At 25.2% G+C, this 24,481-nt stretch overlaps 1 protein-coding gene across 3 annotated transcripts; it reads left to right on the plus strand.

Annotated features, from left to right (window-relative positions):
- Positions 1–12,054: 12,054 nt before the first annotated feature.
- LOC114124434 (D-glucuronyl C5-epimerase) lies at positions 12,055–19,139 on the plus strand. Of its 3 annotated transcripts, none has more exons than XM_050206710.1 (11): positions 12,055–12,504; positions 12,567–12,619; positions 13,435–13,606; positions 14,542–14,664; positions 14,843–15,017; positions 15,114–15,341; positions 16,342–16,514; positions 16,949–17,089; positions 17,189–17,376; positions 17,669–17,942; positions 18,001–19,139. In XM_050206710.1, the coding sequence occupies exons 3-11, from the start codon at positions 13,475–13,477 to the stop codon at positions 18,265–18,267; spliced, it is 1,701 nt and encodes a 566-aa protein (XP_050062667.1). In that variant the 5' UTR covers positions 12,055–12,504; positions 12,567–12,619; positions 13,435–13,474; the 3' UTR covers positions 18,268–19,139. The 3 variants fall into 3 exon arrangements, with proteins under 3 accessions (XP_050062667.1, XP_027843487.1, XP_027843488.1); XM_027987686.2 differs by having other exon boundaries at positions 12,567–12,615; XM_027987687.2 differs by lacking the exon at positions 12,567–12,619.
- The last annotated feature ends 5,342 nt before the right edge of the window (positions 19,140–24,481 follow it).

Below are 24,481 nucleotides of genomic sequence, written 5' to 3' on the forward strand. Positions count from 1 at the left end.
TAAAAAAATTGTCCCTAGATATATTTTCTATATTTTTTAATTGAGATAAAACATCTTAAATCAAATTTTTAAATTCATACTTATTCATATTTCAAACTTATTGACTAAGCCTAAAAAGTTAAAAACTTATAACAATTAAAACAAAAATTATTTTTATTTTAAGAAATTATTTCTAGAATTCCAAATGCCTATAACTTAAAACTTGTCTAAATATTTAAAAAAAAATAATAATAATAATAACAGTGGAATGTTTCAAACTTTTGGTATAAATATTAAATGACTTATGAGTTTTTACTTTTTAGTAACAATATAATTTTCAAATTATCGTGATATTTACAAATGTTAACATTTCAACTTCAGGCATTCATGAAAAATATCACAATAATAAAACACATTTAACGTAATAATTTACTTTATAAAGAGTTATACACTCAATAACTGATATGCAGCAGAGTAACTTCTTTAATTTTTAAGTTTTCATATTTTTGAAAATAGTTTAACATACGTTAGGTAGTGTAGCCATAAGTGATTAATACAATAAAATGATTAACTGATTATATTCAATTCATCAGACCTAAATATATTTAATTTTATTTAAACTCTAAAAATACTTTTGAAGTAAGGAACAATAAGCAAAAATATTCAATTACATTTTTGTTACTTATAAATGTATTTTAAGTTTAAATATTCTAATTAAATGATGTTAAGCCTGGTCCTGCAGATTTAGAATACTGTAATGTTACACTATGACATAATATTAATATGTCGTCGACAATACGCCGATATACTATTATGTTTCTGTTTATAATGGGAAATCGGAAACATCGTGGGTAGTAATGTCAGAAACATAATTTATCGTATGACAATGTATTCTAAATCTGTAACCGGCTTTATGTAATTTTAATAGAATTTTTTATCACGTTACTACCCAACATTGCAAGTTGCAACTATTATACCTACCCAAATAATAATTATTTCGATTTTATAGATATTTTAGGTACACGTTTTTATGCACGTTTACATTTTTTTTTTTAAGTAGTTATACATAACAAGTTAACAATATTGTAAAATATTTTAATCTTATAGTCATATACAAATATAAATCATTTAAAATAATTTTATTTAAATTTAATGTATGATGTTATGTTTTTGATAGTTTTTAACCTAAATACTGGGTATTTTTAATTTTGACCACTTTATAGTACAAACTAAATTAAATTTACTACCCAAAAGGCCAAAACCAATCTCAAAGTTAAAAATTGGACTTTTTTATTTTTAAGACTTCTTATCTTGTTCCAGATATCACAAAAAAAAGATAATAAGCACAATTTTAAATTTTAAATCGATTTATTCATTGCTCTATACTCACAATTTAAAATTAAGGGAAAAGGGAAATTTTTACTCTAAACCAGTTTTTGAAAAAATTTTATTTTTGTGTTCTCTATATTATATGATAAAATGTATATTTTTAATTTATTTATATTAATTAAAAAATTGAATAACCGTAGAAACATGGAATTTTCATCAAGTGTATGTTTTACATAGCCTAATTTTAATACATATTTCAAACACAAATGACACCAAGCATTTTTATCTGTATTCTCAAAAACTTTTAAGTATTCATAACAGGAATGAATATTTATAAATATATAATATATATTTTTTCAAACAATGGCTGAACAAATTTACTTATTATAACAAATTGAAAGAAATACATCTTTATAATAATACATGCTGAAAAGCATTTCAGACAACTTAACAACAACTCAATGGTTCTAAAACGAAAACCTAATGAATTATGAACGTTGTTCAATTAGTATAATTACTGAAAGTTTTTTGATAGAAAACAAACGGGACTTCTGATAATTTATAAACGCTTCACGAAGGAAAAAAATGTACATAAAATAATATAATATAATATAGCTTAAATTAAAATAATGTCTTTTACCTACTAAAAATATTATTTTCAACTATCTAAAACTGACATATTTTCGTGTAGCGTACAAAAGCCAGTAATTATATGGTTATACTTATATATACACCACATAATAATATTACAAAATGTTTATTGTATATTATATATAGTTTATAAAAATGAAATTCTCATCAACTAAATAATTATATTATTAAAACTCATGATATATATATTTTTTTCGTTTCCCTTCATCAACGTTAATAAAATATATTTTTATGGCTGTCAAAATGTTTACTGAACCTATTGGACCGGAAAATAATTAATAAATTACACTAATTGTTTTGGCTTGGAGCCAACGACAGTAATGAAATTACTCTTGATCAGTCTTAACATACACAATACATGACCAATGACTAAGTTTAATACATATCTCAGACTTTTCACCACGATTTTAGTTTGTTCGCCTTACTCAAGATGTGACTCAAGTCTATTAGCACAATGTGCTGTGCAGTTATTGAACGTAAGTAATCTAATGCGAACCACGGTTTACGTTACAACGAGTCCAAATGTTACTCATAACTTTCGATCGGAACTCTTGTTTACTATGCACCAAAACTATAAGCCTGCTCTATTATTAAATGAATTTCACGTGAAACTATTTAACCCAAATAGGTATATATTACCACACGCGTACCTAGTTGCCGCGAATAATACAACTGATTTAGTCGATCATTTAGATACGATTAACGTGACGGATGCGTCGTGGCAACCTGAAGTGAATTTTATCATCATTTTAGAAAAATTCACTGAACTATCTCAACATATACTAGAACCTGTGTTTCAGCGACTATGGATTAAAAATATGTTCAAGTCGGTGTTACTTATACCAGCAATTGACGGCAATGCAATAGAAGCGTTTTACTGGTATCCGTTTCATAAAAGGTGTGGTGAGTATCATACACCAACACTGGAGGATTTGTGCACTCGAGGAGATAACAACAACAGTCAATGGACCGTTTTTGATGTATTTGAAAAAATAATACCAAATACGTTCTACAACTGTACAGTAAATATAGTCGGGTTTAATTGGGCGCCGATGACTTTGCTATCAAATCAGACACCTCGGACTATGTTACACGGCATGGATGTAGAGGTAGTCAAGTTGATGAGTCGGATAGGTAAAGTACAATTGGAGTTTCACGAGGTCGAAAATAATCAACGATGGGGCGTCAAGTTAGAAAATGGAACTTGGAATGGTGGATTTGGTAAGTTGAGCGGACATCGGGGTGACTTTCTGATCGGTGGAGGAATTCTAACAGCTGAACGTAAAGAAATGTTCGATTCTGCACCTGCACGGCAAGTTATTCGATTTCCAATTTACACACCACTGCCAAGGAAGTTGCCATACTGGCAAAACATGTTAAACGTATTCTCCGGAAATTTTTGGCTTACGCTATTTGTTGTTTTCTTTTTGACGTCTGGTCTACTCTGGCTATCGGGTATTCATTTGCCATCGGAGAAACGAGCGTTTTCCAACTGTGGTTACTGTCTCGTTATTTCTTGGGCAATATTGTGCAGTGTAGCCAGTGGACAGCAACCCACATCGGTGTCATCAAAAATGATTTTCCTTTCGTGGGTAATATACATGTTACACATAAGTGCTGTGTACACATCAATGCAACTGATATACATATACAAACCTAAGTATGAACCACCAATGCGCACCGTTAACGATGTTAAAGAGTCCGGACTGACGATATGCAGTGTACCGACTTTTATACCAATAGCACACTCGATGGATAAAGACAATTTCAATTTGACCGAATATATACCGTGTATGGATATGGTAGCATCTGCAAAAAGACTTTTGAAAAAAAAAGATATCATTATACTCGACCCTGAAGACCATTTCGAGGCTCTAATTTCGGGTTCAATTAAAAAAGTCAATAAAGTAGAAGAAGTGGTTATTGTGTATAATATTGGTATATTTATGCAGAAGGGGAATCCGTACAAAAATATATTATCGAAAGCCCAAATCATAGCATATGAAACTGGATTACATGACAAATGGAGACAAGATGCATCACCATCGCGTCCAATAAAGAAAAAAGGAAATATAAAAGTAAAGAAATTGAGTGTTGATGAATTACAGGGTGCGTTTATAATACTAATATGTGGACTTGGCATGAGTTCAGTGATATTCGTTTTCGAATGGTTGTTTGGATCAAAATAATTTATTGTACCACAAGCTATATTCTATACAATACACTTAACAATTAAATAATGTATACAGGACAAAGGTACGTAGTAAAAAATGTTCTATATTAATCAATAAGTATTAAGTATACAATAAAGTTATAAGAATTGATATGCCAACTGTAAATAAAAACTTGTAGATAACATTTAACGAAACAAAATCTACATTAATATGTAAATCGCGAAAGATAAAAAAAACAAATGTATCTGTTGAAAATTAATTTTTTTCAAATAATTATAATTTATTTGATTTGTACCTAATTATTAATTATCTAAGGAATATCCATTATCTTCTTGAAGAAAATCAAAAAATAAACGTAAAACTAAAAGATACATTTTTATGTCTGTAATAATTTATATTAGGTATTTTTATATTAACTATGATAATAAGTACTTGTAATTTATAATATTAGAAAATAGATACAAATTATTTTTATTTTTTTAATTCTACGATAGTACTACAATAGGTTACTATAATATGATACTTATATAATATTCCAAATAACCAGATGTGATGATAAAGTTACATTAATATTATATTAAAACTGTATTTTTTTTAAATATCATATACATATTTAATACATAACAGTGATTATAATTTTAAATCTAAAAATATGATCGCAAGTACAATTAAATAATATTTGGAGGTGATATCAATGGGTGATTTCCTATAGAAGATTATTTTAAATTGTTTGTTTTTAAATATTATATATAAATAGGTAGTTATACATCCAAATTACTATAAATATGCTAATAAATGTAGAGATTGTGTTGTTTTAATTTAAAAAAAATTCTAAATTTTAATTCCATCTTGATATCATAAAATCTAATTAAAATAAGTATAATATATAGTTTGAAAATTGTAATTTAAGACTCCTAAGTCCTAATGTACCTAATAATATTATCAAAAGTTAGTTCTATAAACAATATAATCATTAAACGTATAACATTAATAATAATACTAATTATTTGAACATTGAACAACAATTAGTTAAACGTGGTTATATTATTTACATTATAGGTACCGCAATATGTAATGATGTGCGTCTAAGCCATCATATCTTTTTTAAATTTAAAATACATAATAAAATAATTATAATAATTATTAGCCATTAAGAATAAATTACAAATATTGAATAGGACAAAATATAACGATAAGACATTACACACACACGTACACATATATTATACACACGCACACTCACACGCAATATTAGGAAGAAGGAGCTCTGTCTTCGATCAAGCCAGAAGTGTCGTTATTGTCTTTTTGTGCAGACGTTTTAAGGCGAGTGTAAAAGACTACTAATCAGAAAGACGTAATCGTGAAAATTAATTGTAAACGTTTATAGTAATAATTTAAAATACGTTTATTGATGTGTATTATAAAATTGAATAAAATTAATATTAGTGAATCAGAAAAAAGGGTCAAATTATTTTAAAATACAAATCGGTCACTTCATCTTATACCTCAAGCACTAACCACGGTTTCAACAGGGAAGTCGCTAAAAGAATCGAAGAGGTAATATTACCAATTTATAACAATATTATATTACATTGTTATAATATACTACACTAAGTAATTGATTTAAAGATATATAACCGTCCCCGGTAATTTCACGTCTTTTTAATCATTACAAGTAGGTAATGTGTATAGGATTAACTTACGTTAATCCTATACAAAGAATTATATATATATAAGTAGTATTCGCATGAACTGAAATGTTATATAAAATATAAAGATCTATTTAAATATAAAAAGTATACACTTGATAAATAAGTTTTATAGATTTCTAAGTACCTCATTTATTACAATCGTTTAAATATTATAATCACTTCTTACTAAGCAGGTTATAGAAAGCTATGTTTAAGTTTTATCAAAATAAGATTTAATTACCTAACTACTTTTAAAATGTTTAATCTACATAATATATTTTATGTTATCAAAAGTATTTTTCAAAGTTTATGGCTAAAAGTTGTAGGCATAGATACTAAGTTTATAGTATATAGGTAATTTAAAATGTAAATTAAATTTATATTTTGAATAATGCAACCATCATAATCTGACCATATTATGCGGAAGTTACAAACAAAGTATAGTACCTATAACGCTAAATTTATAATTTAAATTCTTTGAGTTATAATATACTGTTTTGACATGTAATAAAATATACCTATATAAGTAGAGAAAATAACAACATTTGGTAATATTAATTTTACTTTTTTTTACTATTAGTTATATACTTATATACTCGTACAGTAAAAAATTAAAATAATTTTTTTCAGAAACATTGCATTTTAAAATGCCAATGTGTATAAAATATAATAATAATACGATAAAAGTTTCAAGTATTATGTTATTTATTATATTTTAAATCAATTTTTGAATTTCAACAATATAATAACTTATAACGAACCTTGTACCTACCTATTAGAGTTTTAAATAATAGGTAGATATGCATATCAAATATAATATTGAAATTAAAATAAATATATAAAATTGATAGTACAAAATAATATCTATAAATATTCCTAATTTTGACGAATATTGTCAAATTTCAATTTTGAACATTTATAATAAATTATTGCAACTATTTTTATTTTTGAGATTTTTAAATTAGTATTTATGTACTAAAGTTGTTTATACAATTTATGAGGAACCACTCATTCAATTTTTAAACTTTCTTACGAAATAATTATGGGAAAAAAAATTTAAATTAAAATTTAGTTGAGATAAATATTAAATATCTATAAATAACTAAAAAGAAGAGCCAAATATTTTTTAAATTATACCATATTTAAAAAATGATGATTTTTTTAACATTTGGTGAAAATTTCAAACATAATAAAAAATATCAATTTTGTCCAAGTATAATTTTTCATAAACATTTTCGTTTTCCGTTTTCTGTTTTTGTTCTCGGTTAGTTTTGAAAGTATTAAAAATTTACCCAAAATATCTACTATAATATATATAGCTCCATATAGGTCAATTGGAGTTAAATATTTTTAAAATTATACCTTATTAAATTATAAAATAAATACTTAATGAAAATGTCAAGTTTCTGTTGTCAAAATCTGTTTTAGCGTAAAAATTCTCATTTTTATTTTTTTGTGTTTCATAATTAATGAAAAAAATACTAGGAGAAATGTTTACTTTTGACACACAGACTACTAACAAAATTTTGGAGTTTAATTTGAAACTTTTTTACCATCCCAAAATGTAATAAAAGAAAAAATATATATACTACACTTAATTGTAAATTTAATACCCACTTAGAATGTAAGTAATTTAACACAAATTATAAATGTATGTTGTTATTTAAAAAAGTAACAATTTAAAAATGTATTTTTCAAAAAGATTATTTAATAATGAATACGAATTAGTGGTGTATTTAGGACTTTGGGACTTTGTTTAGGGGAGATATTAAATAATACGCCAAGACTAAAAGAATATTATATCATTATATCAAAAACAAATTATGTAGTATAAAAAAGTTAATTTTAATTTATGTATTCTTGTAATTTATAATAAAAATTGTTGATTGCGAGTTACGAGTTCATAAATTATATTATTAATCTTAAATTTAATGTATATAGATACATACATTTGTCCAGTTTCACTCATTTAAATTAATTGTTTTATTTTAATATTTAGCTTGCAATTATAGTATGAGAATGAAAATTTTTTATGTTTCTCCTACCTTATCCATAAAAAAATTTAATTTTCTTTGAGTACTAATACCATGCAAATTTTGGAAATGATAACGATCTTATAAATTTAATTCATACGAATTACCTACTAAATATTTACATAAAAAAATTAACCATAAAATAAAATATATATAATATTATATTAATAATATAGAAATTCATAAAAATATAATCAAGACAACAGCAGCAAAAACAAAGGCGGGATGAGACGTGTCCTATTCTCTCACAAATCAGTCATTTATACAAATTATTAAAAAAATATTAATTTCAATAACGTTAATTTCTTTACGAAATAATAATAGTAAAAACACGTTAATACAATCTACTTTTTACTCCCGCATTTTAAATAAAAGGGCAGAAGCCAAAAAAACATGTTATTTCCTCCAACTAAGAGTTTTTACCGCGTTCGGCGTAAACAACATGTAAGATTTCCATAAACAGGTAGATTACTAATGAGATCACGCCACCTTAAATCACATTTGATTATTTGTTAATAATACTAGTCCCCTGTACGTCATTGAGAAGACTCACATAAATACAAGTAGCAGAGTAGCAGACCTAGTATTAATCTGCAGAAGGTAGTCACAGTTCTGGACTGGCTATTATCCCCATTTGTAAAACTAGGTAGGTATTGATCCTCGTGGATTTCGTCACAACCACATCGCCGAAAGCTTACGGTCATTCCCAGTTTAGTATAACTATACGATAGCAGTAAGGTATTTAGTTTTGTATTTTACTGTGTAACTTAATAAAGTAACTGTCTGTATTATAGTTAAAACGTCAAGTGTGTTAATTTACCTACCTTTCTCACCACCAACTTAAGTTCAACCAGGAACGTGCTACGTAGTCGTTTAAATAATATAGTTGCAACGGTCGCAATGTCCTGCACTATACAACCGTTAAAATAGAACCATCCCGATTAGAGTTTCGAGACATTTATCATTATTACGTAATTGCCGACTGTATACGATATAATACTATAAAATATAAATGACGCTGATATCACATACTATCAAATTATTATTTTAATAGTTATAAGCATCATGTACTATATACACATAGCGTCTATAAAGTCCCGTAAAAACTATAGTCTATAGTATACTCGTATTATAGTCGTATAATGTAATAATATTATATTACATAGACACGTGTGTACTGTGTGTGACAGCACATTGTGTATACACTCAACTACACTATACACACCATGTTATATTGTTGTACTCTGCGTTTATGTATAATATTATAAGCTACAGCACGCGTCAGGCCTCGGATATACAGGCGTATCGAATGAGCCCACCGACTTGTGAAATTACGTTTGAAATATCTATTATAGATAATACATTTTTAATAAAAGTGGGATAAGCGTATAAATATATATAATAGGATACATACCTACAACTTATATACCTACATATATATCTCATAGCTCTAATTCGTATTATTATACTGCAGTTACGGCACTGGTTATGGGACAAACTGCACTCCGTTATATTATGTATGTTATATATTGTATATATTAAATATATATATATAAGTATCCATATAAAGTTACATAAAAGAGAAAACTATCGGTTGACGGCCCGTCAATCGAATATTCCTCAAATTTAACACTGTAATATATACCTATATAGATAATATATAATATATATAGACGGTATACGTATAAATATAGGTACATAGGTAACATTTATACAGACGGCAGACAAGTAATAAAATAAAATGATCGTTTTAAATTTAGAATAATGTTTATATTAGTTGATTAAATTTGATGTTAATGTAAGTGTAAAATAACCATGTACAGTGGGGATAAAAACGTTTCGCATTCGATAACTATAAATAATATGAAAAATAGAGGTGAACTCATGTTTTTTTAGTAAAATGTCGGCCCTGTTCTCTGTCCCACGCACGACATAGTAATTTGTGTTCAGTAAAACCAACTTTGTGAAGTTAGCATTTAAGTAAATTGACTTATTATCAAATTTAAAAATGTATAAAACACTATTTTTATATTTTAAGAGAATAATATAAGCACAAAAATGGCACAGTATAGGTATGTGAAGAGAATATAGGAAAAATATATAAATATAATATAAAATATTTTAAAAATATAAATTATACTTAAAAGACATTTACATATTTTTACGTATTTTTTTTTTTTTTTTTTTTTGTATTAAAATTTCAAAGCAAGAAATGTGCCATTTTAAATTATAAAACTGTACCTGCATAGGTACCTATACTATATCGCAGTTGATCTTATAGTGAAAAGGTTTATATTAGGACCTTTTTTGGTTAAACCATAACGTTCAAACAATATTATAATATAATATATAATTTATTGTTTAAGGCGTATGACAATTTGATTGTCACTATTGTCTTCATGCCACTAAAATGAAAAAAAAATTGTTAGAATAAAGGATAACTAACTACTAAGAATACAAACATGTTGAAATTACTTTTCAGTTTATCATTCATACGCTTTTATATTCTGAATATTCTGTATTGTGCTAGCATAAATTAAAGCTTCAAATTGAAATTTTAGAAACGGCTTTGTAAAATAATATTGTATCATACCCGTTATATTGCAGGCCAGTGTGATGGAATTCTTTAATTTTTTTTATTTCGAAAATAGTTTTCAAGAAGTTAACAATACACAATGTTTAATATATTTATTCAATAATGATTAATATTTAATAATTTAAAGAGACAATAAAATTAGAAATAATAAAAAAGTAAAAGTGTTCATCAAAATGCTTTCATCAGTGCTCCGCCAGTTTCCGGTATGAATTAATGATATGTATAAATGTATTATACGCACATCGCATTGATACGATTTCCGGTTTCTCACTCGTATTCATCCGCTGATAAGGTGTAACACAGCAGTTTCTACGTAAAACCATAACATGGTTCTTTCCAAGACCATCAATAAATAAATACTGCAACGAAAACCGGCCAATCAAAATACGGCAATTAAGCACAAATTATTTGGAAAATAAAAATAATAAATACATACATCAGAGTTAACAGGGATGAGGAGGTAATGCGGTGTCTATGAATATATATAGAATAAGACATTACCTAATCTACAGACTGTATAGATACCAAAATCTATAGACTAGACAACTGGACAAATATTGTTCGATCCCGATGTACCGGGACGTATATAGCAACCTTATAGGTATAACTTTGAGGCTAGAAAGGTCTCCCTTTGAAAGGAGTTAAATATAGTTAAATAGTTTCATAGAAATCGATCAATTTCAAAATATCATTTTCAGATATAATATTATTAATTATGTTAAATTTACTCAATAAAATTATTTTTTATTTTTTAACTATTTTAAACGCATTAATAAACCTATAAATAATATTTTACAAATAAAGATGGATCACAAAATCAATGAGCTAGATATTTCAGTGTTGAAAGGGATTAAATATCTAATCCAGCTTCAGTAGTGCAGTACATGATCATCATTAATAATACAAACGTATTATTTAGTTTTATTTGAATATAGTTTGTGAAATAAAAAAAATCGATTGTGTACCTATTTTATCAACATTTTTCCGCCAAAAAAATGTCCTACTAAGGTACCTACTCCAAAAACAGTCTGAGGGAAAATGTTAGTAATGTATAAGCCATTTTCCCAAGCTGAGGGGGCGAGAGGGGGCAGTTGCCTCTTTGATATTTTGCAAAATGTATTTATTGGGTACCTATATTTAGTCTCTAAGTATCTTAAAGTATACGGTATATCGATATAAAATAAAGTTTGCCCCCCCCCCCATAAAAATTAAAAAATTTCCCAAGTTACGCCTATGCCATTATCGATATATTGTAGAAAGGTGTGAATAAGTTCGTGATATAATTAATAGCTTAAAATTTATCTAAATATTTTGTAAATGGCAATGTGTATTGTTAATAGGTACCTACTATATTAGTTGGTATACACAATACACTATACGTAATAGTATAAAGATGAAACATCATAAAGAATTAACTCCATTCGAATAATATTTTATTTGTTTAATATTTAATGCTAAGGTAAATTCGTACAAATCTAGCGCTTTGGCGGACGCTAGACAACACCATAAAGTAAAATATTAGGTATTATTATCTATGATAATCTCACGCACGACTGGGCGCAATTTCGATGGTTATTGGTTATCAAAATTCAGTCTTGTTATCAGTTATCACTTACGAGTAAGTGCACCGACGTCCGACACAAAATATTAATATTATTTATCTTTAACACATCGTTACAAGTAACAACGATAATTAATAATTATCGTTATTTGCGGTTTTTAGTTATGATCGGTCCGCCGTAATTATATTTATCAGACAATAATTGTAGTTTTCGATCCACTTGGCCGACGTGATTAACAATAAGAGGTAACAGTACATTGGGCAGTAGGCACTGTCGAGAATTTTTTTTTTCATCGATTTTGCTCCGCGTCGATCTTGATACTTAACGATCAGATGAATGCTGTCTTGGAGATGGACGGCATTTTGTCTCGAGAAAGTTGTCGCAGAAATAACAGTTGTCATTGTCGTCCGTCAACGACCATTTTATTAAAATGATTGGATTGCCTCCACATTCCACCCAACCGGACATTGTATGGCACCAATGATACAGGTATGACGGAATTAGTAAGCGATACCTTTACACAATTGTACTGTAATATTTGTCCTCCTCAGGTTTACTCATACCTTGTTTGACCACAGTGATCGAGCCAAATAAATGCCTGTAGGTAATCATAGTATTATAATATGGTTTATGTAGAATTATCATTATAAAACTCATCAACTCTGGATAATATTTAAATTGTTTTCAAACACCCATCATTCCAACTAGAAATAGTTTTATTTTTATATTTATATCATATTATAGTTAAGTTTACAATATTGCATGACCTACTTAATATGTTATACTTATCTACATGAATAACAAAAGTAGTATTTCACGAATGCTAGTAGACTGCCATCATAATTTAGAATTAATATTTAATAAGGTAGGTAATTGCTTAACAGTTATACACTTAGATTTTTCTGTTTTTGGATTTATTATTATGGCACAGTAAATACCTAGATAGTAGGTACTTATTTATGTTTTAAGTTTTTTAAATGTATGACACATAAGTAGGTATCTATCTAACTATTTATAACCAATTCAGTTTGCATATACTGCAGTTTTAAATGTATTAGATTATCAGTTAATTATTCTTAGAATAATAAGATAATTCATTAATTCAATTAGGTATGAAATATAATACCTAATAATATTAATATATTATTATTATTATTAAATATAAGTATCTAAAAAACAACATAATTTTTTAATGATATGTAATTAATTTTTTACATCTCATTAAATTTGCATACCTATCTATTTAGATAAGAATTTATTTGATATGATTATCATTTATAAAATAATTAATAGTAATAATTATTAAATTGCAAATAACATAGGTACTTATCTATAAAATAAATACTATAACATAGTATTTTAAAAATAACAAATGTACTTATGTGAATATTATTTTATTTTATTTTTATATATTTGCAGTTATTCATCGTTCAATTATTCAAATGATTATTAAACCAGTATGAGATTAAACATAAGAACTCTCTTTTTAGTTCTTTCTACTTTTATTATAATATGCACCGTGTCATTGTGGTCAAATTGCTCAAATCAAACATTTGATACATTTTCAAAGAATATCAAATCCAATTATGAAGTAAGTAACAAATTATTCTAATATTTGCTAAATAAAATATCACTAATAATATTAACAATATCAAGTATATTAAATATAATTGTTATTTTCTTTTAATTTTATTAATGTAACAATTCATTTTAAATTCTGAGCAGTGCGATGAATGTATTAATTTTAAGACAATGTTTTTTTGTTTGTTTTATTTGTACACATAATAAATATTAACAAATGATAAAATTCTACAACTATATGTGTGGAGGAGGGTGTTAATATAAAAGGTGGAATTTTTAGCAAAACTAAAGTTCTTTATTTTATTTTAATTTAAAAACAGAAAATTTAAATTTACACCAAGTAGTTATATTATACTTTTCTCTACTTGGTATATTTTTCAAAATAGTTTGTATTTTGAGTGGTATTCAAATAAAAAAGCATAAAATTGAGTGTACTAAAATTATTTATTTTTATCAATTCAAAATATTATTAAAAATTAAACAGTCTTATAGTTGTATATTTTATCATTACATTAATTTTAATAAATAACTTGTATTAATTGATTAATGTACCTATTAATTTATATTTTTTTTATATATGAATGAAAGCCATTCGTCTTTTGTACAAAAAAAAAATATATATATATATATAGACATAACATAACAGATTTAAATATGATAGTAATTATAAAATAACAAAATAACAAACACAAACATTAGTAGTTATACTATAGTACTTATTGTATAATTAAATTGTGATAAGGTAGTGCAGTTAATTAATAATAAGAACTAAAAAAGTAGCATTTATATCAAATACCTTTATCATACTTCTTCCTTAAATACATTCTTTAATCACAAAAATGTGTAATTGATGATCTGAATTAATTTATTGTAAATTTTAATATACAGTATTTAACGTTTATAAATTAATCATACTACTTATTGTACTTGCATTTTTTTTTTCAGTCATTAGTTCAAAATATAAAGCCAATAGACTGTCTCATTAATGGAAATAGCGTTCATGTGGATTGCCTTATAAAAAATAGCACAGTTTATATTCCATTTTCATTTCTAAAAAATTATTTTGAGGTTTGTACTTTTTTAATATTATTTTCTAGAATTTACATGAATAAATAAGTTCACATTTTACCTATTAATGTTAATATAATATTATTTACTAATTGAAAATAACATTTACAAAACATTTATGTATAACTTGTTTAGGAAATTGCTATCACTAACAAAATTAATTGTATTGTCTGTTTAGGTTTATGGAAAAATTATTGAAACTGATGATAACAAAAAAAAGTTCCATTGGTCACATAGCTATTCCAAAATTTATCATCAGAATGGAAAATATGACTCTCGAGGTGTATTTACAAATTTTCAAAATTATAAAGTTGAAGAAAGAGATCGCGTGAAATGTGTTAGTGCTTCTGAAGGCAAGTTTCAAGTTATAATTATATATATTTTAATATATATTAATAAAATATTTGAGTATTTTAAATTAAAAAATAAATTATATTTAATAATCATAGGAGTGCCAGTATCAACTCAATGGAATCCTCATGGTTATTATTATCCAACACAAATAGCTCAATTTGGGTTGTCTCATTATAGTAAAAATCTTACTTTACCATCACCAAAAAGAAAGATTTTAGAAAATGGTCAGTTAAATCCTTTATGGAATGTTCCTGAAACTTCAAAAATACAAATAGCATTCAATGCTCAAGTCAATAGTAATGTTATTGATTTTTTCAGTACTGGTAAATTTAATAAATATTTATCCACATTATAACTTGCATATAAAATATAATGATATTATCATTATATTTCAAGATCAAGGGTTACCAACTAATTTCTACAGGGGTCTGTTTTGAAACTTACTAAGTTTCCCATGGCCCAAAGTAGGTTCAATAACATTTTAAAACATTAAAATAAATAAAAAATATACTTTTTTTTACCAAATACTACAGTCTTGAAATATGTATGTTTTAATTTTAATACTTAATACCATCTTAATACTTGGAATTAGTGTAACTGATTTTTATTAAGTCGTTGAAAATATTAAAATCATTATTACAGTAGAACCCTTCTCGGATCCGCCACTCTGGTTGATCCGACCATAATAATATTGATATGAATACTTTAAAAATATTCATTACTGATTTTTTTTTCTAATTCATTAATCGAACATTTTTGTATATTATATGTAATACTTTCATTCAAATTGTTTGTGTTACACATATTATGTAGTAAATAATTTGATGTAAGTATGTAATTTAGAATAATATTTTTTCTTAAAATGTTTATATATTATATTCTGATAATCCAACCACACCCCCAGTCAGAAGGTGGCGGATTAAAAAGATTCTACTATAATTATGTTTTAAAATGTTTATTTGTGAAAAAGCAGCTTCGCAATACATATTTTATTATAAATATTATAGTATTTTAGCCAAGAATTTTTTAATTTACTTAAACAAACATATTTAATCCAGAATTAATTGCAATTTCATATTACACTTTTCCTTTAAAACTAAATCTTTTTAAAACTCCATTCGCAAGACAGTTCTAATAATTGAAAGCATCTATAAAGCAGTGGTATCGCATGAGGAAAATATTGAAAACACTAGACCCACAATATTGGAAAATATATTTCTTCATTATTATATTATATAAAATGTATCCATGATTAACTAGTTAGTGACTCTTGATCTAGATTATTAAAAATTAATCATATTATTACTAAATTATTTTATTTAGATAAACCAATTTCATTGAAAATTGATAGTAAAGAGGAATTTTTCCTTAGTTTTGATGTGGCTTTATCTTTATCAACACGTAGTAGTATTGTTGTTACTATAAAAGATATGAAGGAACAAAATGAAGTATGGAATCTGCATTATATATGTTCTAGAACATTTATATTTGCAAAGGTAAAATACACCATTTTATATTTATGAAATAAAATGTATTCTTGTTAAGAATGTTGTGTGTTATTTACAATCTTAGGTTAGGTTGCTGATATTTAAATTTTAAATTGAGGTATATAAAACATAAATTTAAAAAGTCCATAATTCGTTTTACATTATTAAAAATAATAAAAAAAATTAATATTAATATTTTTTATTTATTATTTTCATGTAGAAAACATCCTCTAAATATTATGTCCTATTGAAATATTTCTTTATAAAATATTCTAATTTATAATTATTATTTAAAAATATTAATTACATTTTATTCACTATTATTTATGTTAATTCTGTGCGTTTCAATTTTTCAAATAGTTTTTATTTTATCATTATGTAATTATTAATTTAATTAGTACAAACATGATTATATTTATTTAATGCTATTCTTTTTTTAATAGGGTCATAATATTTATCACGGAATGCATTGTAGTAGAGAGTTTGGCTGGAAAAAATTGACAAGAAATGTATTAATTGACTTGCAAAAGGGTTTACATATGTTAAAAAAAACAACAACAAAAATATTTCGTTCAAAATATAAGGTAGGTACTATCTATAATAAAGTTTCCCCTCATTATTAATAAAATATTTTTGTTTACAATTATAATTTGATGCTAATTAATAATTATGATTAAATTTAGTTATGTGATTTTAAACTGTATGGAGTTGGATTCTTGGACAACCTAACACTTAGTTCTAGTGATCATATAAGTCAATTTTATGCTGCTGCACATTGGTTCAATAAACATCAAGACAAAGAATCTGGTGGTTGGATTAATCCTGTTACTCGTAAAATATCTCCTGTTATTAAATCATTAAAGCCAGGATGGTAAGATTACTAACAATTTATTGCTAATTATTAAATAAATACATATTGGATGTAACAGAAATAACAGATATATTAACTATGTAATTTCTTTTCTACTTGTATTAAAACATTTTTAAATTAAAAATTAAAACAACTTTAATTTTATTTTTATTTTAGTTGATTTGAAGCAATGATTTTACATCTGTTACTTTTTTCTCACACACTCTGTAATATTAATTAAAAATCTTTAAAAAATGTATCTTGTAAATTTTCAACATTTTACAATAATTAAAAAACAAATTTTATTCTATAGGTTATCTGCTATGGGTCAGGGTCAAGCAATATCATTGCTCTCCAGGGCATTTCACCATTCTGGCGGCAATGAAGTATACTTAAATACAGCTCGCACTGCTCTAAAACCATTTAAAATTCCGAGTAAAAATGGTGGCGTTTTATCTAAATTTATGAATTTACATCCATGGTATGATGAATATCCTACTGTTCCACCAATATTTATTTTAAATGGTTTTATGTACTCTTTAATTGGATTATATGATTTATTTTCATTGGCTCCTAATGGTTCAGAGGTAATTAAATATTTCTACTCTTTATTATTCTATATTTCATACAATACTATAATTTTAGGTTTCGCAAGAAGCTTATGCATTATGGAGACAAGGCATGACATCATTAAAAAATCTGTTACCATTGTTTGACATGGGTTCAAGATCAGCATATGATCTCAGACATGTAACACTTGATATAGCGCCAAATATTGCTCGATGGGATTATCATGCTACACATATCAATCAGCTATTGTTATTGGCAACGCTGGACAATGCAACAGTTATACAAACTACAGCTAAAAGATGGATTGGTTATATGAATGGTGCCCGTGCATCGCACAATTAAGTTATTGATACTGAAAGTATTGAACATAAAATTAGTAAAAATATAAATAAGAAAATGTTGGGAAAAAAGTATGGCTGTGACAATTTTTTTTTTCCTAAATATGTAGCATTTTTAATTAATTTTATATTTTTAGAGGAAATGTGCATTAATAAAATAACTACAATTTTTAATTTAAATATTAAAACCAGCAATTGACAGGAAATTTATCATTTAGTTTCAGTGAAGTGGGTTTTTGTTTTGCTTTTGAAATAAAATCTTTAATACTTAATATCATATCATTAAATTATGTGGGATTTGTCTCTAAAAATATCAAACATACAATAATTGAATTCTGAACTCAGTTTTTTTATAAAGATTTATAATTTAAAACCGATACATTTTTTTAAATTTGGTTGGGTTGGTTAAAAGTTTTGTTTACACTAGTAATCCAGTTATTGATTTTCGCATAATCAGTATTAAAAATAACATAATATTACATTTATTATGAAACAATTTACAAAATGTTAAATTTTTTTTTTTTTTAATTACTTTAAATAAATATTTATATAGTTGCTGCTTTGAAATAATTTAATTTGGATTTCAAAAATTTAAAATATAATTATTCTGTTAGGATTATTATAGAAACATGACATATTGTAATACACTACAAGATAAATATGTAAAAGTTGTTTTATTCCTATTTATTTATTTGTTTATTTTTGATTTAATATTAGTATTATTTATACACACTTACTATTATTATTATTATTATTATCGTAAGGTAATACTTACTATAATCTATAATAAATACTAACAATAGAATTATTTCATGAATACAAAATATCAGGGTTCCTCTGTATATTAAATATTCTTATTCAAGCCAAATATTCTGATATAGTTCTTACATATATATATAAAAAAAAAAACAAAATCTGATAATATGTTGTTATTAATTGTTATTTGATTCTAATTAATCTTGTTGAACAAATAAAGTTCAAAAAAAAAAAATAATAACAATAGTCAATAATAATTATATATTTCATCGTAGTATTGGTTGTTGAGAAAACTATAAAAATAAAAAAAAAAGCATAATAGTTTTTCAATTAATTGTTATTTATTAGATAAACTAATTATTAAATTGAAGTTTGGTGAAAAAAAATATAAATACACTATCATATATACTTAAATGATTAATTGAATGTATATTAATAAAAATGTTTAGATAATTTATAGTTAAAAATAGCATTAAATTATATTGTTCTTAAAGAAAAAAACTAGTATAGTCGATTAAAAAAATGTATATTTATTTATTTATATAGCATTTTTTAATTTATAAATGGACTACCTATGTAAAAAAAAATGTATTATTGTTAAAAAGTATTTACTTTGGTATTATTTTAATTTTAATAGTTAGTATGTCTTAGTTTTAATTTACTTCCAGTAAAAAATATGTAATGTTATTTTGTATATTCTACCTATACACGTAATTGTTCTGTTTTTAGTGTTTTTTATTATTATTATTATTATTATTATCGTAAGGTAATACTTACTATAATCTATAATAAATACTAACAATAGAATTATTTCATGAATACAAAATATCAGGGTTCCTCTGTATATTAAATATTCTTATTCAAGCCAAATATTCTGATATAGTTCTTACATATATATATAAAAAAAAAAACAAAATCTGATAATATGTTGTTATTAATTGTTATTTGATTCTAATTAATCTTGTTGAACAAATAAAGTTCAAAAAAAAAAAATAATAACAATAGTCAATAATAATTATATATTTCATCGTAGTATTGGTTGTTGAGAAAACTATAAAAATAAAAAAAAAAGCATAATAGTTTTTCAATTAATTGTTATTTATTAGATAAACTAATTATTAAATTGAAGTTTGGTGAAAAAAAATATAAATACACTATCATATATACTTAATGATTAATTGAATGTATATTAATAAAAATGTTTAGATAATTTATAGTTAAAAATAGCATTAAATTATATTGTTCTTAAAGAAAAAAACTAGTATAGTCGATTAAAAAAATGTATATTTATTTATTTATATAGCATTTTTTAATTTATAAATGGACTACCTATGTAAAAAAAAATGTATTATTGTTAAAAAGTATTTACTTTGGTATTATTTTAATTTTAATAGTTAGTATGTCTTAGTTTTAATTTACTTCCAGTAAAAAATATGTAATGTTATTTTGTATATTCTACCTATACACGTAATTGTTCTGTTTTTAGTGTTTTTTATTATTATTATTATTATTTAAATTTTGCTGTTATATAAGTTTATTTATCATAATTTGATTATCATATAGTGTTACATTTTAAAAACAGAATTATTGCAAATAAATTCATGAATACACTCCATTAGAATATTATAGCGACAATCAAAATTTAAAATATCACCTTATTTTTATATAGTTTATACTATCAACTTTAAAACTATACACTATAATACTATATGATTCCCATTGCTCGTAACTTGCGTATAACTGCACTAGTGATCTCATAAATTATTATAAAATCAACTATGTTTAAGGATATAAATAACAATTATTAATCTTAGAAATTATTATAATATGCTCTATAACTATAATATGTAACTATACTATATAATATATATAATATATAAGTGTGTGTGATGTAAACCTGCTGGAATCATATTGATATGGAATAAATATTTATATCCACTATTGGTTTTATTTTATTTTTTAATTATACCTATTATAATTTATAGGCCTCTACTAGTTTTAATCAGTGAAAAAGGATCGTGGAAGCAGTAAAGGACCTCAATGGTCCGTATTAACAGGCCAAAAGAAGAAGAAGAACTAGTTTTATTAAAATAATTATATTTACCTATGACATGTAGACAGCATTGGTTTTCAGCCTTGCTAGACTTGTGAACCATTTTAGTTATTGTTTTCTGTTTTTAACCCATATGAAAAGATGCTGATTAAAAAACACTGATTTATGCATGTAAAAGGAACTCATTTTTAATTATTTTAATTTTATTTCATACATTCAACTGAAATATATTTGCAGTATATTTCATACTTTTTTTTTTTAATTAGCTAAAGCTGATTTCAGAAATTCAACTGTAAAATAGTATCGATCATAAACATGTAATTCCAGTTGATAATCTTAACACTGGTTTCAAGTGGTGCTGATCAGTTAACTATACAGTTTTTTAATTTATAAAGCAATGGAAAAAAATATCACATAACTAGTAAAGAATTTCGGACTTTTACCAACACGGCAACACTGGTTATTTATCCTAAAATTTACCAAATCTTGTGTGTAAAAGTACTACAAAAATCATTCGGGGTCTGACCAAACTATTTTGTGTATTCTAATTTTAACCATAGACTTTATTGTATAAGGTTTTTATTAGTTATTCGTACTTTTACCGTAACATAATATAATATGTGTAGGTTGTAGGTATGTGTACAATATGTTACCCTCAGTACCGTAAATTGAGTTACAATATAAAAAATTCGATATGGTCGAAAACTGGTTTTGCGTAAAAATTCCCGTTTTTCTAGACTTTTTTGAAAACTGTTGGAAAATGTTTACTATTGACCTCTTTAATGCACTAAGGATATTCACTTTATCATCGGAAACCACCCCTGAAGTTTGAAATTGAAGAATTATTTCGACAAGTTATGCTGTACACAGACACACATAAAAACGCACACACACACACCGTTGTAAATCAATACATTCATCACTTCGTCCAGAATTTAAAAGGAAACCAGTTACAAATAATAACTATACTGAAATTTTTTTGTAAAGAAGTCTGAACCTGACATAAGTATAACAATTTGAATTTATGAAAAATTCTTTAGTTTACATTACTTATAATATTAGAGCCACTGCAGCTACCTATTAGTGCACAGTGCACTTATTAGTTATTTAAGTTCAAAATAAAATTATACCTACCTTCAACAATTTGTTTGTATTATAATATTAAAAATAATATATTATTAAAATAATTAAATACTAATGAGTAATAATATAGTAAATGACATATTTTCGGAAATAATTATATCATCCTATTGTAGTATTAAATCTAAATCATAAAAAAACATAGGTGTTACCTGTCTACACGACTATACCAATTTAATGATTACCTTTTTTATGGTTAATGTGAATAAAAAATCTAACAAAGAGACATTTAATGTTTTAATTTTAACTTTTCATTACAGTCCTCGGTAATAGGTATTATTGTATTAATAGTGGTAGGTACTTAAGTACCCCACCTGTCACGCGAGAGACCGGGATCTTAATTTTTTTCTATATATGAGTACCTATATGACTTTAGGGAATAATGATATAATGTGTATACTACAATATTAGTAATATTATACATATTTAAGTTCTAAAACATTTTTTTTTTTATATGTATAATAATAAACAGCGTTAGGTACAATTAAAAATGTCACATTGGAAATATAGGAGTACATTATGATGTAATAGATAGGTAACTAAAAACTTTAGGATTCTGAGATAATTTGGTTTTGAAACTTTTAATATAATAATTATCAGTGATAAAAGAAAATGCACTTTATTTAAATGTTTAAAACTTTGATATAATATAATATTATTATTTAAAGTAAGTATTTTAAACAATTGTACTACATAGGTATGTTTAAATACTATTAAACAATGTTTTAGATTCTGAACGGAGTGATTGATTTTACTATGATGTGTGTGTTTTTTTTTGTGTCTGTATACACCATAACTTGTCGAAATAATGATTCCGATGGCAAAGTGAATATCTTTGGTGCATTATAGAGGTAAAAAGTTATTATCAAAAAAATTGAGAAAAACCACCAAAAAGTGACGGAAACGGGAATTTGTACGCAAAACATGTCAATAATTTAATATATTATACGCTATTATAGTGTAATTAAAATAAGGCCGTGATCAAGGTGTATTTATCATTTTTTTTTTTTTTTGACAAATACACCTTGACCGTGATTATACCTAAATCTTTGTAATACCACAGAATAATCCTATGGTACCTACTATGATATAAATAGTGATAAACTGATAACTGATAATGATAACAACGGATATATTATATTAATATTTTAAATAAAAAACTAAAAAAACAGACACGGCAACACTAAAAACAAGTGAAATAAAAAATTATATTCTAAGTTTTATGAGACAGTACCTGATCGTCTACAATATATATCAAAACGTTATATCAACGCAATTTATCAGTCAAAATTATGAACACCGTATGAGCAAAACACCATATGAACAACCGTGAATAGTTATTGTGAAGTACAGGTAAAATAAATAAATGGTAAGAATATTTCAATATATTTTTATTATTTTGTTAATTTCCGATAAATGATATTGTATTGCTGTCGTTGATTATAGCTCAGGCTATAGTACATTGCTCTTATGATATTAACATACTCGGACATGGATAATATACAGAAATTAAGGAATATTATAGTTTTTAATTTAACAACCCTACTATTAAAGTACCTATATAATATGATCAGCTATTAAATTAACTAAAGATACATAAGTGAACACAAATTAATCGTATTCAATTTAAGATAGAAAAAAGAAACAGATGGGCGACTCCAGTACAATCCATAATAGCAAAGCAGTAATCAAGGAAAAAAAACCTACGGGCAGCACCCATCAACGAGTACACTCATCATAAAACAAAGAAACCCATCACAGTGGAAAAAGGAATTGAAGCGATGAACAGAATATCCTTTAATTTTTTGATACATAACCCAATAGATTAGCAAAATCTATTTTGTATAATTAGTCTATAAAAAACATGCCCTTTTAGATTATGGTAAAATCGCACCAGTATTTTTCCCAACTCTCAGAGTTTAATTTCTATCTTATTATTATTATGTATTTTTAGGCCAACAATTTTAATAACACATTGTATTGCATTATTATAGAATAGCTCTATCATGGTGTAAAAACACAGGATTCCCAATAAATACCAACACCACTTACACAGAAAATCAGGAACTACCGCAGTAAAAACTACAGCATTAACCACGCATATACTATCAAATGTGAACTAAATTTTTCACGCAGGTTTCAATCTGAGGACATAAATGAACGTATAATTGAATAACAATAAGGGACTAGACTGTTTTAAATAATTAATTGGGACATTAGGCAACAAAAATTAATCGCATTCCGTTTTAGATAGTCAAGATAAACAGCT

The sequence above is a fragment of the Aphis gossypii genome, chromosome X, assembly GCF_020184175.1.
Source record: "Aphis gossypii isolate Hap1 chromosome X, ASM2018417v2, whole genome shotgun sequence".
Lineage (NCBI taxonomy): Eukaryota > Metazoa > Arthropoda > Insecta > Hemiptera > Aphididae > Aphis > Aphis gossypii.